Raw genomic sequence first — 12,621 nt, forward strand, 5'->3', positions numbered from 1 at the left:
CGTCGAGGGTAATATCACACTCATGGATGCGACGGTCGAGCGTGTCAGCAATAGCATTTACCAAGGGTAACATGGCGCCTAGCGGGCGACGAACTTCGGGCACAACCTCTCCCTCTTGGAACTGGTCCCAGTACTTCTCATCAAAGTCGTTTTGGTCCACATCCGCCTCGAGGCCTTGACCCAATTGCCATCCACCAGGCTGTGGATCCCACACGTACTCTTCGGCTTCCACTTCGACGGGGTTTAATTCGGGCTGGTAAAAGAGCGTGAACAGAGAGAGACCATCCAGAGGGTCAACCTGCGCCGCGTTCCATTCTTCCTGCCACTGATCTAGCCACATTTGATTGACCTGAGGGTGCGCAGGGAATCCCATATTATACTGTTCAGTCCAATCACTGCAAAGTTCTTCCCACTCCTTGGCTCTGTCCTCCATGGCCCAACCGGCCGCCATCATGTTAATGCTTGGTTCGGAGGGGAAGGGTACAATTGGTCTTTGGTTGAAGGTTGAGGTAATATGGTCGGTAGGGTTGAATATGGTGGAGCTAAGATTTATCTGGTTCACTTGAGGGTTAGGGTCATGCTTGGGTAAGGAATTGGAGATGACGTTGGGCTTTGCGGGTGGAGTTGGAAGGGTGCCATTGTCCACCAAATCCTGTATCGCATGACGGAGGCGGTAGCAGGAATTGGTGTAATGGCCGGGCATTTGATGGTACGCACAGAAAGCGTTGGGGTTATGGCTAGGGGGTGGATTTTGAGGAAGTGGAGTTGGGGCTAGAGGCCTGAGGTGCCCGGTTTTGATTAGCTTCTCCAACACCGAGGAGAGAGGTGCCTCGAAGTTGGCGAAGTTACGAGGTTGGTTGCGGTTTCGGGGTCTTTGAGGGGTTTGAACTTGGTTAATGTCGGCAATGTGGTTAGAGTTTTGGGTAGAGGGGTTGTTGGCAGAGTTCGCGTTGGCGTAGCTGTTGCCACCGAACAAAGCAGTGCTGTTCCCGGTGTATGCACGAGGCTTTGATTTTGAGGCTGAAGTGGAGGAGGAATTGTCACTCCTAGGCAGAATGCCGGTTTGAAGGGCTTCTTCGATGGCCAGCCCGGAGTCGTAGAAGGTTTCAAAGCTTGCGCCCTGAACCAACACAAGGTTTTTGGCGAAGTCGGGCTGCAGATTACGGGAGATGATGCGGATCTGATCCTTCTCGCTTGGGCGGTCGGGCATGAGAGCGGCCTTGGCTCTCCATCTTTGGATAAAGTCTGCAAAGGACTCCTTTGCAGTCATCTTGGTGGATTCCAACTCCCGAGTGGTCATTTTGAGCTGGGCGTTGTAGCTATACTGAGCATTGAAGGCCGTGCCGATGTCCTCCCAGGTCCGCCTCTTGGCGATGTCGAGGGACAGAAACCATTGGAAGGCGGGACCGGCCAGAGTTTGCGGAAATAGCTGAGCCATGGCATCCTCCTCGACGCCATGCAGCTTCATGGCTCAGTGATAGGCCAACAGGTGAGTTTTCGGGTCTCCGCTGCCGTCGAATTTTGCAAAGTCGGGCATTTTAAACCGATCGGGCAGCCGAGCATTCGGAAACGGGCAGAGGCGGTCCATGTCTAGTGCTCCCGACCCTTTTCTTTCAGATTTGGCGACGGCTTCTTCCAACTTGGCCATCTTGGCGACCAAAGCTGCCATTTCTGGGCTTGGAGCGGGGTTCTCAACCAATGGTTCCTCTTGGCCGGCGGCTCCCTGTTCACGCCTTTCACCGCCTTCCCCTCCTGCTACCAGGGGAAGTCGCTCCTCGATTAGGGTTTGGAGATTGGCCATAGAGGCGTCGGCCTGGTCGGCTCTCTGTTGCATGATGGCCAGGTTGCGTTGTAGATCGGCTAGGACGATTGCAAGATTCGGAGGTGGGACATCCGCCATGGCTAGTACTTCTATTTTAACAGGTTTGGGAGATGCTGGCGGAGATGGAGTAGACGGAGGGGACTCGTGCGGTGTCACGCCCTCGATTTTCGACTAAAATAATAATATATATTCTACAAACAAAAGTCTTTTTCTCAATTATATTTACCATTAAATGTCAAGCCAATCCAAACAAAGAATCAAAGTCTCTTCTTCTTCTCTCTAAATTTTTTTTTTTTTTTTTTTTACATAAAGTCTCCCAAACGTATTCCATTAAAAGGTCTTCACAATAATCAAAGAGAGGAGTTTATACCTAGCTTTACATATGTTCTAACCAAAAGATACAACTTTCAATTGTGAGTAAAGTACACAACATGAATTAGACTAGATAATAAAACACCTCCTTCATGATTCCAATGAAGCTCTCAAGGGACGTCTCAATGTGCACTCCATGCAATCCAAGCTAAGTTTCATGGCGAATGGCGAGTACCTGAAAGGATAGGGTGAGCTACACTAGCTCGTAGAGATATCCATACCTAAATTATATGCAGAAATGAAGACCGATCCCAAGGAAAAACATTTTCCAAAAGCATATTTGTTTTGTCAAAAAGTGAAACTCAAAATACCATACTCACGCTGGAAAATGTTTTAACTCCTTTTATCCAATACTGACGTTCCCACCCACACACGCACGTCTTTTACTCAACCGATATTAGGACAACAAGCTCCAATGACTTGGGAAGTCGATGAGAAGGAAAATAAGCTACTATCGACATCTCAGACGATCTAAGTTACCAACTCAAACTAACATTTCAATCGTAGTATGATGCTAAATAATAACAAGATTCTCCGTTTTCACTATGTCACATATTTCAATTTCATTTCCGGACATTAAGGATCCTGTGCGTCCCATATTCGTTCTTGCATCACACCTTTCGGAGGATCCGTGGCTTTCTTGTGCCCTTCCGGGCATTAGGGACCCCCGTGCGTCCGCTGAAATCCTTCCATTCAATTCCGGGCTTTTAGGACCCCCGTGCGTCCACTAGAATCCTTTTGATTCAATTTCGGGCTTTTAGGACCCCCGTGCGTCCACTAAAATCTTTTTATTCAATTCCGGGCTTTAAGGACCCCCGTGCGTCCACTAGAATCCTTTTGATTCAATTCCGGGCTTTAAGGACCCCCGTGCGTCCACTAAAATCTTTTTATTCAATTCCGGGCTTTAAGGACCCCCGTGCGTCCACTAGAATCCTTTTGATTCAATTCCGGGCTTTAAGGACCCCCGTGCATCCACTAGAATCCTTTGATTCAATTCCGGGCTTTAAGGACCCCCGTGCGTCCACTAGAATCCTTTGATTCAATTTCGGGCTTTTAGGACCCCCGTGCGTCCACTAAAATCTTTTTATTCAATTCCGGGCTTTAAGGACCCCCGTGCGTCCACTAGAATCCTTTTATTCAATTCCGGGCTTTAAGGACCCCCGTGCGTCCACTAGAATCTTTTGATTCAATTCCGGGCTTTAAGGACCCCCGTGCGTCCACTAGAATCCTTTTATTTAATTCCGGGCTTTAAGGACCCCCGTGCGTCCACTAGAATCCTTTTGATTCAATTCCGTGCTTTTAGGACCCCCGTGCGTCCACCAAAATCCTTTTATTTCACATCTCATATTACCACCTAATGGACCCCTTTGTGACATCTCCATTAAGAGTCTAATTTGCAAATACTTATAAAGATCCTCATCTTTGTAGTACCCATCAATGCTTAACAACCATGCACTCATGCCAAGTGATTCACCAAATCCTGTTTAACTCACTGCAAGTATCCCGCAAGCCCAAAGACACAATCTCATGGAAAGACATCGAATAATTTACACATCGCGTCAAACATTCTACAACTTAATTTATCATCGATCGTATCATCCATCTAATCCATGTTCTATTCCAATCGTTTACAAGTATTTTAACCCTTATGCTCACTAGTTCTCATATCCTAATAATTAATCATTTAGATCAACTCATCATATCCCCACATATCCAATAGGTGAAATCAATCATTCACACTTTAAGTTCTGACTATATCCGATCAAATAACATAAATTTAAGAACGACATTTAAACCATTGGAAAGTAGGCTTCTTCTTCTTCGATCCGAAGGTCATACATCAAAAAGAAACGGAGTTCGGGTAGCCTTACTACGGCCTTATGATTATGGCTCAACGTAACCATGAAACTGGTGCAAAGGCAAAATTCGGGTCAACTTTGGATGCAAATCTGTTATCGCTCGGACATACCCATGATGCATGGCATGTATCGTTGGAAAGCTCTATGTGTCTAGTTTCTAACAAAACAAACGGTGTGTCTTTTCGAGTCCCGAGCTAGGAGTTATGGCCATTTTATCAAAGTCCGCTGGTGCTGTCAGATTCTACGCGGGAACAAGTAAAATTGATTGAAAAATCATAACTCTTTCATCTTAAACCCAAAAACATTGAAACCAACGCCAAAGGTTGCACCACTACAAGCCCTACACTCAGTAAAAATTCCAGGTTCAGAAACGAGAGGAGGTTAACCCAACAATCAAAAGAAAAACCGATTCGCAACCATTTTCGCACCAGTCAACCAACCCTGCTTTAGAAATTCACCAAAAATTGTATACTTAACCAAATTACTTGATTCCAACGCCAATCTCTTCTTAACTTAAATATCCAACTCCTGTAAAAGACCCAAAGCCACCCAAAATGTTCATCATGCCCAGAAAGTTAAAAGAAGACAGCCACGCACAGATTCGCACATCCAGCAAACAGCCAGTATTCAAAAATCCATAACTAATTGTGTGATTATCGGTTTTGCATGATCTTGGTACCAAAATCTTCGTATTGAAACGCACTTTAACAGTTATGAAGACACCAAAAATTGATTCCTAGCAGAAGAGCCCCAAAATGACAGATTACCAGAACCCACGAAATTTTCAGCATTCACTAGATTTATTCAAGACTCAAAATAGATGATCAAACTTAATCCTTGCACATCAAACCAACACTTAACACATATAAAGAAGGCAGGAGATCTCTACCTCGAGGGTTAGAAGCAAGCCCGAACATGGAGGAAACCTCAAAGTGCTCCGATCATGATTCTTCTTCGATCGATAGGAAGATCTCGTCGCGTAGAACAACTTTAGTACTTGGGATTTTTCCGAAATCTCATTCTAAGGAGATGAAATCGAAGAGAGAAGTTTGGAGGAGAGGTGAGAAAGAGAGAGAGTCGGCCGAGAGAATAGAGAGAGAGAAACGTGTGTGCCTGGCCCGGAAAAGAAAAGAAATATAGGTGGGGGAAAATTATCCCCTACACACACCTTCACTTATACACCCATGCATATTACACTTGCACCCCGAACTTCTAAATTCTAGCACATTCGACATCCAAACTCATTCTCCATTTTATATCACAACTCATGCCTTCATAAAACATAAAGAATTATGGAAATAAAATACGGGTCTCTACATGCGGAGTAGTCGGTGGCGAATCCTCTCGCGACACAGTGCAGGCCAGAACTTCCGTTGCGGTCGACTGAAAAACGAACCCCAAATCAGATCCTCAAACAGACTCGACGGACGGCCCCAAGTAGGTTTGGCTCTTGATCTCGGAATTCTGCTTTGACATCAGCATGACTAGACGGCAAAGTACAAGAGCTCAGTGACAGCCTGCAGTCATTTTATTTGAAAGAATAGACGGGAATTGAAAAATGATCATGCCAACGTCGTCGGTGTCCTCCTAGACTCTAGAACTAGGGGGAGTCTGCTTTACACCATTCGGACGGTTGCGATGGAATCCTCGGATTTCTTTTCGACGGTGTATCCTTGATTGAATCGAATGTTACTAAGAGATGCCAAAACAGCCTAAGCCTTTGACTTTCTCTCTTCTCGAAGTTTCAAAGTTTGATTTTGGAACAGCTCGGTGTAGATGTCATGATACCGTAACCGAAGTGGCGTAGGCAGCACTGCGCCGGAGCCTGGTGTAAGTGATTAGCACTTTTAACCTGAGTGGTGTAAGCATCATGCCATGTTCACCGTTGTTCCAAGTTTTCGGTTCGAAACCTCGATGGGGTATTGGTCAAAGACTTAGAAAGTGTCGATTTCCCGAAGTCTCATTGATCAAGGACTTTGAAAATTTTTGTAACGTGCAACATCGAGATGCACGACTCGTCATCGGTCCAAGGCAAATGCCGAGTGGGCGCAAGACAGACTCGACAAAAGACACCCTAAAAGCCGCCCTAGCATGCTCCTACGCAAAACGATCATGAATGTATGTACAGGCATGCGATATGGAAAGCGGTAACACATAGACAGGATATGGGGTTAGAAGCAAGTAATCCTACCCTGCGGGTTCCTGTCTTAGGTTGAAAGGTTCTAGTGCTTTGTACACGCTGTAGAGGCCGGTTTTGGCTTAAAGGGGTTCCTCTGACTAGAGCCGTGATATACCTCCCATTGCAACGCGTGGAGCAAAGCAATGGTCGAACGGTAGTACGACTCATCATCGTCCAAGGTTGTTGGGCGTTCGAGGACCCCGGGCTCCAGTAAACTGTGCCGGTTACCCAAAACACCTCAACGGGGCTGACCAACCATCGATACGAACGGAGAATGCCGAAGAATGATTAGATGAGAGAAAAATGCAACACTTTTGAAAACAAACGCCTTTTGAAGCTTGGCTCACTTTTGTTAATTGATATTTTGGAGAAAACTACACAAGAGAACAATAGTAAAAAGCCCCAGTTCGGATTGGTCGGATGCTGAGGTCCTGTTACGTTACCATTCCGTTCTTCAGCAGCGCGAAGCGTACTGTTTTGACAAGCTTTTTGAGAATTGTTCAATTATGTATTAATCGTCAAATATCAATCAATGCAATGTCCCCAGCGGAGTCGCCACTGTGGGCACGCGCCCACGGAAATTTTATTCGTAAAATTGGGCGCGGCCCTTTTTGTTGGAAGAGCACGGCGAAACGCCTCGATTCGGAGTCGCCACTCGGGTTTTAGCGGTAGGAGCACCCAAGGAACCGAACTCGAAAAACGTTTGCCACGTTTGTTTGATTTTGAAAAGGCGTAGACCGGTCCGTCGTCACCTTCGATATCTGAGGTTCGGGAGCCATGTTACGAGAGGGGAAGGGTTTTATGGCACCCCTCTCGCCCAATCCGGAGATCGGTCTCTACTCGGGCGTTTTATAAAACATTTGCATTTTTCTCTCATTTGATCATTTTTTAGCCAGTTAGGGCGGGGGAACAGTTAATGGGGGGTTAAAACTTTAACAAGTTGCAATTAGGCGACAAAATGTTTATGGATGATTTTGATTGCAATGCTAAACATAGATTGAGAACAAGTACTGAGTAGCTTGAATAAACTGAAGTACGCTGCCCTGAAGGAACGTAAGCAGGTTCCGTCAGCATGCACTGGCCGAGCCACTGCATGCTGATTGTACATGCGCACGCCACCTCATAACTGGCGTACTCCACTTGTTAAGCTTCACAGTCCCTATTTGCAATCCTCTGGGCTCTGGAAAGGGACCAGCGCACACCCAGGACAAACCATGCAGTTAAATAAGCAGGATATATACATTTACAGACAGATGAGATGGCTTGAAGCCATGAAAATAGACAGGAAACCCCCTAAACAATGTGGGGACAGAAAGGAGGCCAGGATTGAACTAAGATGCAAAGGGCCAGCCACTGGATCCTAGCTTTAACTGCCGTACGCCAGTCATGGACTGTCGTACGCACGTTGGACCCTAATCCAGTGCTTGGCTTTTGCATCATCTGGGCTCTGGAGCATGACCAGAAGGATCCCAGGGGCCTTTTGAGCAGATAAGAAGCGAGTATTAACTACTACATCTAAACAGTTCTAAATATACAGAAAGCGGTAAACTGGTTATTTAGCATGCAAGGGTGACTGACAGAAAGATAACATAAGAGGAATGACGATCCATGATCCCCACGCCAGTAGTGCTCGTTCTACCATGACTGGCGTACGGCATATGGTTACTGGCGTGCGCCATGTATCACCTCATACGTTTGTCGTATTTTGCCAGTTTGAGGCCAGGACTAGTATTACTTACTAGCCTGGGCCTCACTGGTTCCCCTCAGGGGCCAAAAACAGAAAGGGACACAAAGGTGGTATACCTTTTTGTTTGAGGATTGAAGGTGGTATTGAACTTTAAAGCTTGGAGATGGAAGCTTAGATGGTGGCTGGATGTCAGCAGGGTGTGTGGAAGTGGGCTGTTTTCTTTTCTCTTTCAATGGAAGAAAAAGGGATAGAGAGCAAGAAAGGAGGAAGGAGAGAGCTTCTACTTCTTAATGAGGCCAACCCCTTGCAAATGAATGCAAGGGGGGTATTTATAGGGGGGGAAGACTGAGATCAGTTAGGTGCTAAGGCCTGTTTGGCTGGCTAAGGCAAGGTTGGAGCCTCCCATGCATTAAATGCATGGGACTTGCCTTGATGGGGGGTGTAGGAGAGAGAGGGAACGTCTCTGCCGAAAGTAATCATCAGGGACGCTGTAGCCGACGTCAGGGTGGCACAAAAGTCCCGCCCAAGTTGCTGAATAAAGTTGATTTGACTGGGTTTGACTGGCGTGCGCCACTTGTAAATGGCGTGCGCCAGTAAAAGCTAAGCCACTGGTCGATGACTGACACGTGGCAGATAACTGGCGTACGCCTCCAGGACACTGGCGTATGCCAATTGGGTTTTGCTGGGGCTGTTTGGCTCTGGTTTGAAGGGTTTTGAAAGGTGTTTGAGAGAGGTTCGGGACGCTCAAAGCTCGACCACACCTTTGTCCTTATACTGTTTTCGACTAAAATCATCATTGGGGAAATATAAGATCGACAAATAACGTTATCTGGACAGTCCAGAATGGGGTGTCTACAATACTACACTGGATCTTTGCTAGAAGGCCGAGAGAAGTATGTCCTTTCTTCTATTGGATTGCCTATTTTATAGTCAAGTTTTTTCTCCTCATTTTTCTGCGTAGTTGATGTGGGAAACAAACCCCAAAGTAACAATCTGGGTTTTGCTGCTTTTGCACATATTCTGCTTGGTTTGTGCCGTCAAGTCGACTCGGTTGTTTGAAGCCTCTGAGCACCTAGTGAGTCCTTGGGTCCACCAATTACAATATAACTGCTGAATCTATTGAGTATCAGATTGCTTGGGATAAACACCCTCCCCCCCTCCCCCTAAATTAGCCCTCTAAATTTCCCAGTAATGAGTTCAATACATAGCTCTATATAGCTTAGAATGTGATTAACTTGGTTCTAGCTTCAGGAAGTCTTTGCTACCCCTCAAGTTCCCTTTGTTCTGCTTTTTAGCCCTGTAATTCCTCTCTTCTTTTTGTTTTGGTTTGGACCTTGTCTAGTACATGGGACATCCGGTTTTTAAGAAAACGATAAATCTCTACAATAGAAGAAATATGTGGTCTTGATAGGAATTAACGTACACGTTTCCAAATATATTGGGTTTCCTGTGTTCCAGAGTCTTCGACAATTGTATAGTACCATTCATTTTTTTCTTTGGAAACTCATATACACTAGATACCACATGCATCACAAAAGATGGAATTTTCAAACTTATGTTTGGACCTTTGAACTTGTGGGGGAGACTGAAAAGTGGAGGAAAATGTAATAGGAAAAAAGGGTAAACGTGAAGTTGCCTCCCATCTCAGTTGGTAGAGCAGGTAATGGACACTTAATTTGGTGAGAGTTCAAACCCCACTCCCACATTCCTTTCTCCTAGTAGATTTTTCTTAAATTGAAAATAGATGTATTCGCTTCGAACAAAGAAGGATTGTTTTTTTTCTATAATAAATACATGTGCATGAAGTTTACTGCTTGGAATTTTTTGCTCAATACTTGAGTTTCAAGTCTCCATAGTCTGTTGGGGAGAGTTAAACATCTGCTTTAACGCTCATATCACGTGGTAATATCATAGCTTCGGACTTGAAATAGATGCACTGAAATTTCCTACAAATAGCTATGCAATGTTGTGACGTCTGGAAATTTAGTTTATGAAGAAAACTACTTGTGACGTAATATGGTGTTTTTTTTTTTGTCATTCGTTTATTCCTAATCTACTATATTCTAGGGGACTTGAGGAGAGGGATGGGTGCTCACCGCAGGAACCTCAGGAATTGAACCCTGCCCATGTGCGTCGGAGTATAAGGGAGACACCAACTGCACTCCACTCCACTTGCAATGGGTGTCATCTTATTTTTCTTCTCCTTAATTAAAAACCAGTATTTTAACATACAAACAAGCCAAGGTTTGAACATGTTTTGAAACTCATTTCGAGTCATGTTTGAGTTAATTAAATTCGACTTTCATTCAATTCAATTGTAAGTACCTTAAGACCAGCCCAGTTCTGCTAAGTTTTCTTTAAAAATAAGTAATTATTTGTAATTTCTAAACTTAAAAATAATGTATTTGCTGAAACAATTTGTCAAAAAAAAAAAGAAAAAAGAAAAGGAGCAGTGTACCAGGGATGGAATTAATTATGCATTATTAACAAACAAAAGTATTCGGTTATTCAAAAAAAATCAATCCACTCTTGGCCGCATCGATTTTTGCTTGACCCCTACGAATTACTCTTGGACGCGTTTAGTTGCACTTGGCAGCATTGAATTGCTCTTGGCTGAATCGAATTGCACTTGGCTACTGTGAATTACTCATGTCTGCCTCGAATTGCACTTGGCCGCGTTTAAGTGCACTTGGCCGCATTGAATTGCACTAGGCCGCTTCGAATTGCATTTGGCCACATGGAATTGCACTTGGCCGCGTCGAATTGCACTTGGCCAAGTGCAATTCGACGCGGCCAAGTACAATTCCATGCGGCCAAGTGCAATTCAATATGGCCAAGTGCAATTCAATGCGACCAAGAGTAATTCGTAGCGGCCAAGTGTAATTCGATGCGGCCAAAACTAATTTATCTATAGCTTATCTCACTTGTTGCGAATAGCCGCCCCCAAGAGAAGCCCTGAAGCCGGACCTGGTGTTCTTCTCCATGAATTTCTCAATTATCAGAGAAAAAACAAACATACAATTGCTTTCACAGATATTTATGCTGAATAAAAGGCTCATATTCATACACATTGATCCAACTTATTGTACTCTTCCTTCCTTTTCTTTCAATCAAGACATTTGTTGTATCCTCTCATCTATTTGCACTTAAAATATGTTAGTATACAATACACAATTCTAGCAAAATACATCTCATCCAGTGCTATGTAATTTGAGAGTTAACAAGTTCCACAGGACCACTGCAGAAGACCAAAATGGGCCTTTAAACATTGATAAAAGTTGCACCTTCCATCGCAGTTTTAGGCAGTGGTTTTCTGTTGCTGCACCACCAGCACAGATGCTCTACCCTTGAGATCCGACGACGAAAGAATGTCTCCGATCACTCCCATCTCCGGCAACTCACTCCACCCTTTCAACCCCAACGTCTGTGGAAACTCCACACCCCAATGTCTCCCCACGATTATAAGGTCGAATTCGCCCACCATTTCCCCTACTATCAACTCAGTTTCCGCCCCATCTTTCACTACCTCCTCCACGTAGACCATTTCCCCCCCACCAACGTTCGTAAACTCGTTCAACACCTCAGAGTCTCGCTTTTTCCCTTCATCAGAAGCTTCACATACCATGGGTTTGAAATTAACCATGGATAGTCCGATGCCCGAGGTCCTACTCTTTGCCATCCGTTTGGCGTAAAACAAAGCCTCACGGTCATCGCTCCCCCTGAAAAAGATCACAGCCACACGTTGCTACCGCTGCTACGAGAGGCCCCCCTGATGGCGACCACGATCAACTAGGATCCCAACAGAACAAGGAGTCATGTCAAGGATTTTACAATTAACTGACCTCAGCTCAAAATCTTCCGACTCAACCGTCCCATCAACCGCCCATTTTCGGTGAAATGGGATTACTGTTAGGGAAGCAGTTTTGTTCAGAGCAAGAGTACATATATCTTCATGCATTAGTTTTCGCGGAGAAATTGCCGTGAAGGCCAGTGCGCAAATGCTCCCTTTGTGCCTTCTCTCATGGTGACCGAAAGCGTAGACCACATCGCCGCAGTAGGGGCTTTCTTCGGGATTTTGATGATTTTCGTGAGAGATGAAGAGGGGAAGAGCTCGACCGTGGAGCTCGATTAGGTGAAGGGCATAAACCATCATAGGGCTTTCTCTGGTCGGACAGGAGATGTCGATGAGGTTGAGGAATGCCAAGATGTTGTCTGGCCTGTGGATACACATGACTATACGTATCTCACCACCTTGTTTGGAATGCATGATGCTTCTTTTTTGGTAGCCTGCATATTTTGTGATGGATCGTAGAGTTGTTTTACCAAGAGTGGAAGGACCACTGATGCCACTGCTGTGCTAGTCACAAGCAATGCAAATGTCTTCTCATTGAATGCCTGCAGTAGTACATATAAAAGGGAAACTTAGTTTAGAAGGCATCTTGCCATGGTTTTGAAGTATTTTGTGTCGTTGAGTTTCAACATTTGGGAAGCAATAACATCATGTTGCATCCACTAAGGTTGCAACATGGAAAAATGTGCTGTGTTCACCCATGAAAAATATCACAAAAAAAAAAATCAAAAGATGCAGAATTGGGACACTTAAAACTGCCAGAAAATACAGTTTGCAAGAGATTCATCAAGTTAGGGATGGATTCGGGATTCCGACCTAGGGGAGGCAAGCTCCTGTAATATTCCGACCTAG

The 12,621-nt window shown here is 44.9% G+C and overlaps 1 protein-coding gene and 1 long non-coding RNA gene across 3 annotated transcripts; both read right to left on the reverse strand.

The window, feature by feature from the left end:
* Positions 1–2,028: 2,028 nt before the first annotated feature.
* On the reverse strand, positions 2,029–5,366 carry LOC131320162 (uncharacterized). 2 transcript variants are annotated; one of them, XR_009198137.1, is made up of 2 exons: positions 4,943–5,366; positions 2,029–2,369 (listed from the first exon to the last, which is right to left on the reverse strand). It is a non-coding gene; the product is annotated as an uncharacterized LOC131320162 (long non-coding RNA). The 2 variants fall into 2 exon arrangements; XR_009198138.1 differs by having other exon boundaries at positions 2,029–2,415.
* Positions 5,367–11,217: 5,851 nt separating this feature from the next.
* On the reverse strand, positions 11,218–12,150 carry LOC131321355 (cation/H(+) antiporter 4-like). Its single transcript, XM_058352341.1, has 2 exons — positions 11,762–12,150; positions 11,218–11,638 (listed from the first exon to the last, which is right to left on the reverse strand). Exons 1-2 carry the CDS (start codon positions 12,148–12,150, stop codon positions 11,218–11,220), a joined length of 810 nt encoding a protein of 269 aa, XP_058208324.1.
* Between the last annotated feature and the right edge of the window lie 471 nt (positions 12,151–12,621).

Source organism: Rhododendron vialii, chromosome 3a (assembly GCF_030253575.1).
Source record: "Rhododendron vialii isolate Sample 1 chromosome 3a, ASM3025357v1".
NCBI classification, from domain to species: domain Eukaryota; kingdom Viridiplantae; phylum Streptophyta; class Magnoliopsida; order Ericales; family Ericaceae; genus Rhododendron; species Rhododendron vialii.

Excerpts from the sequence above, each read along its gene's own strand:
- LOC131321355 (XM_058352341.1), bottom strand. The coding sequence starts at position 12,150 with ATGTGTATCCACAGGCCAGACAACATCTTGGCATTCCTCAACCTCATC. Across the intron at positions 11,639-11,761 it reads TCGGAAGATTTTGAGCTGAG|GGGGAGCGATGACCGTGAGG; the intron begins GTCAGTTAATTG and ends GATCTTTTTCAG.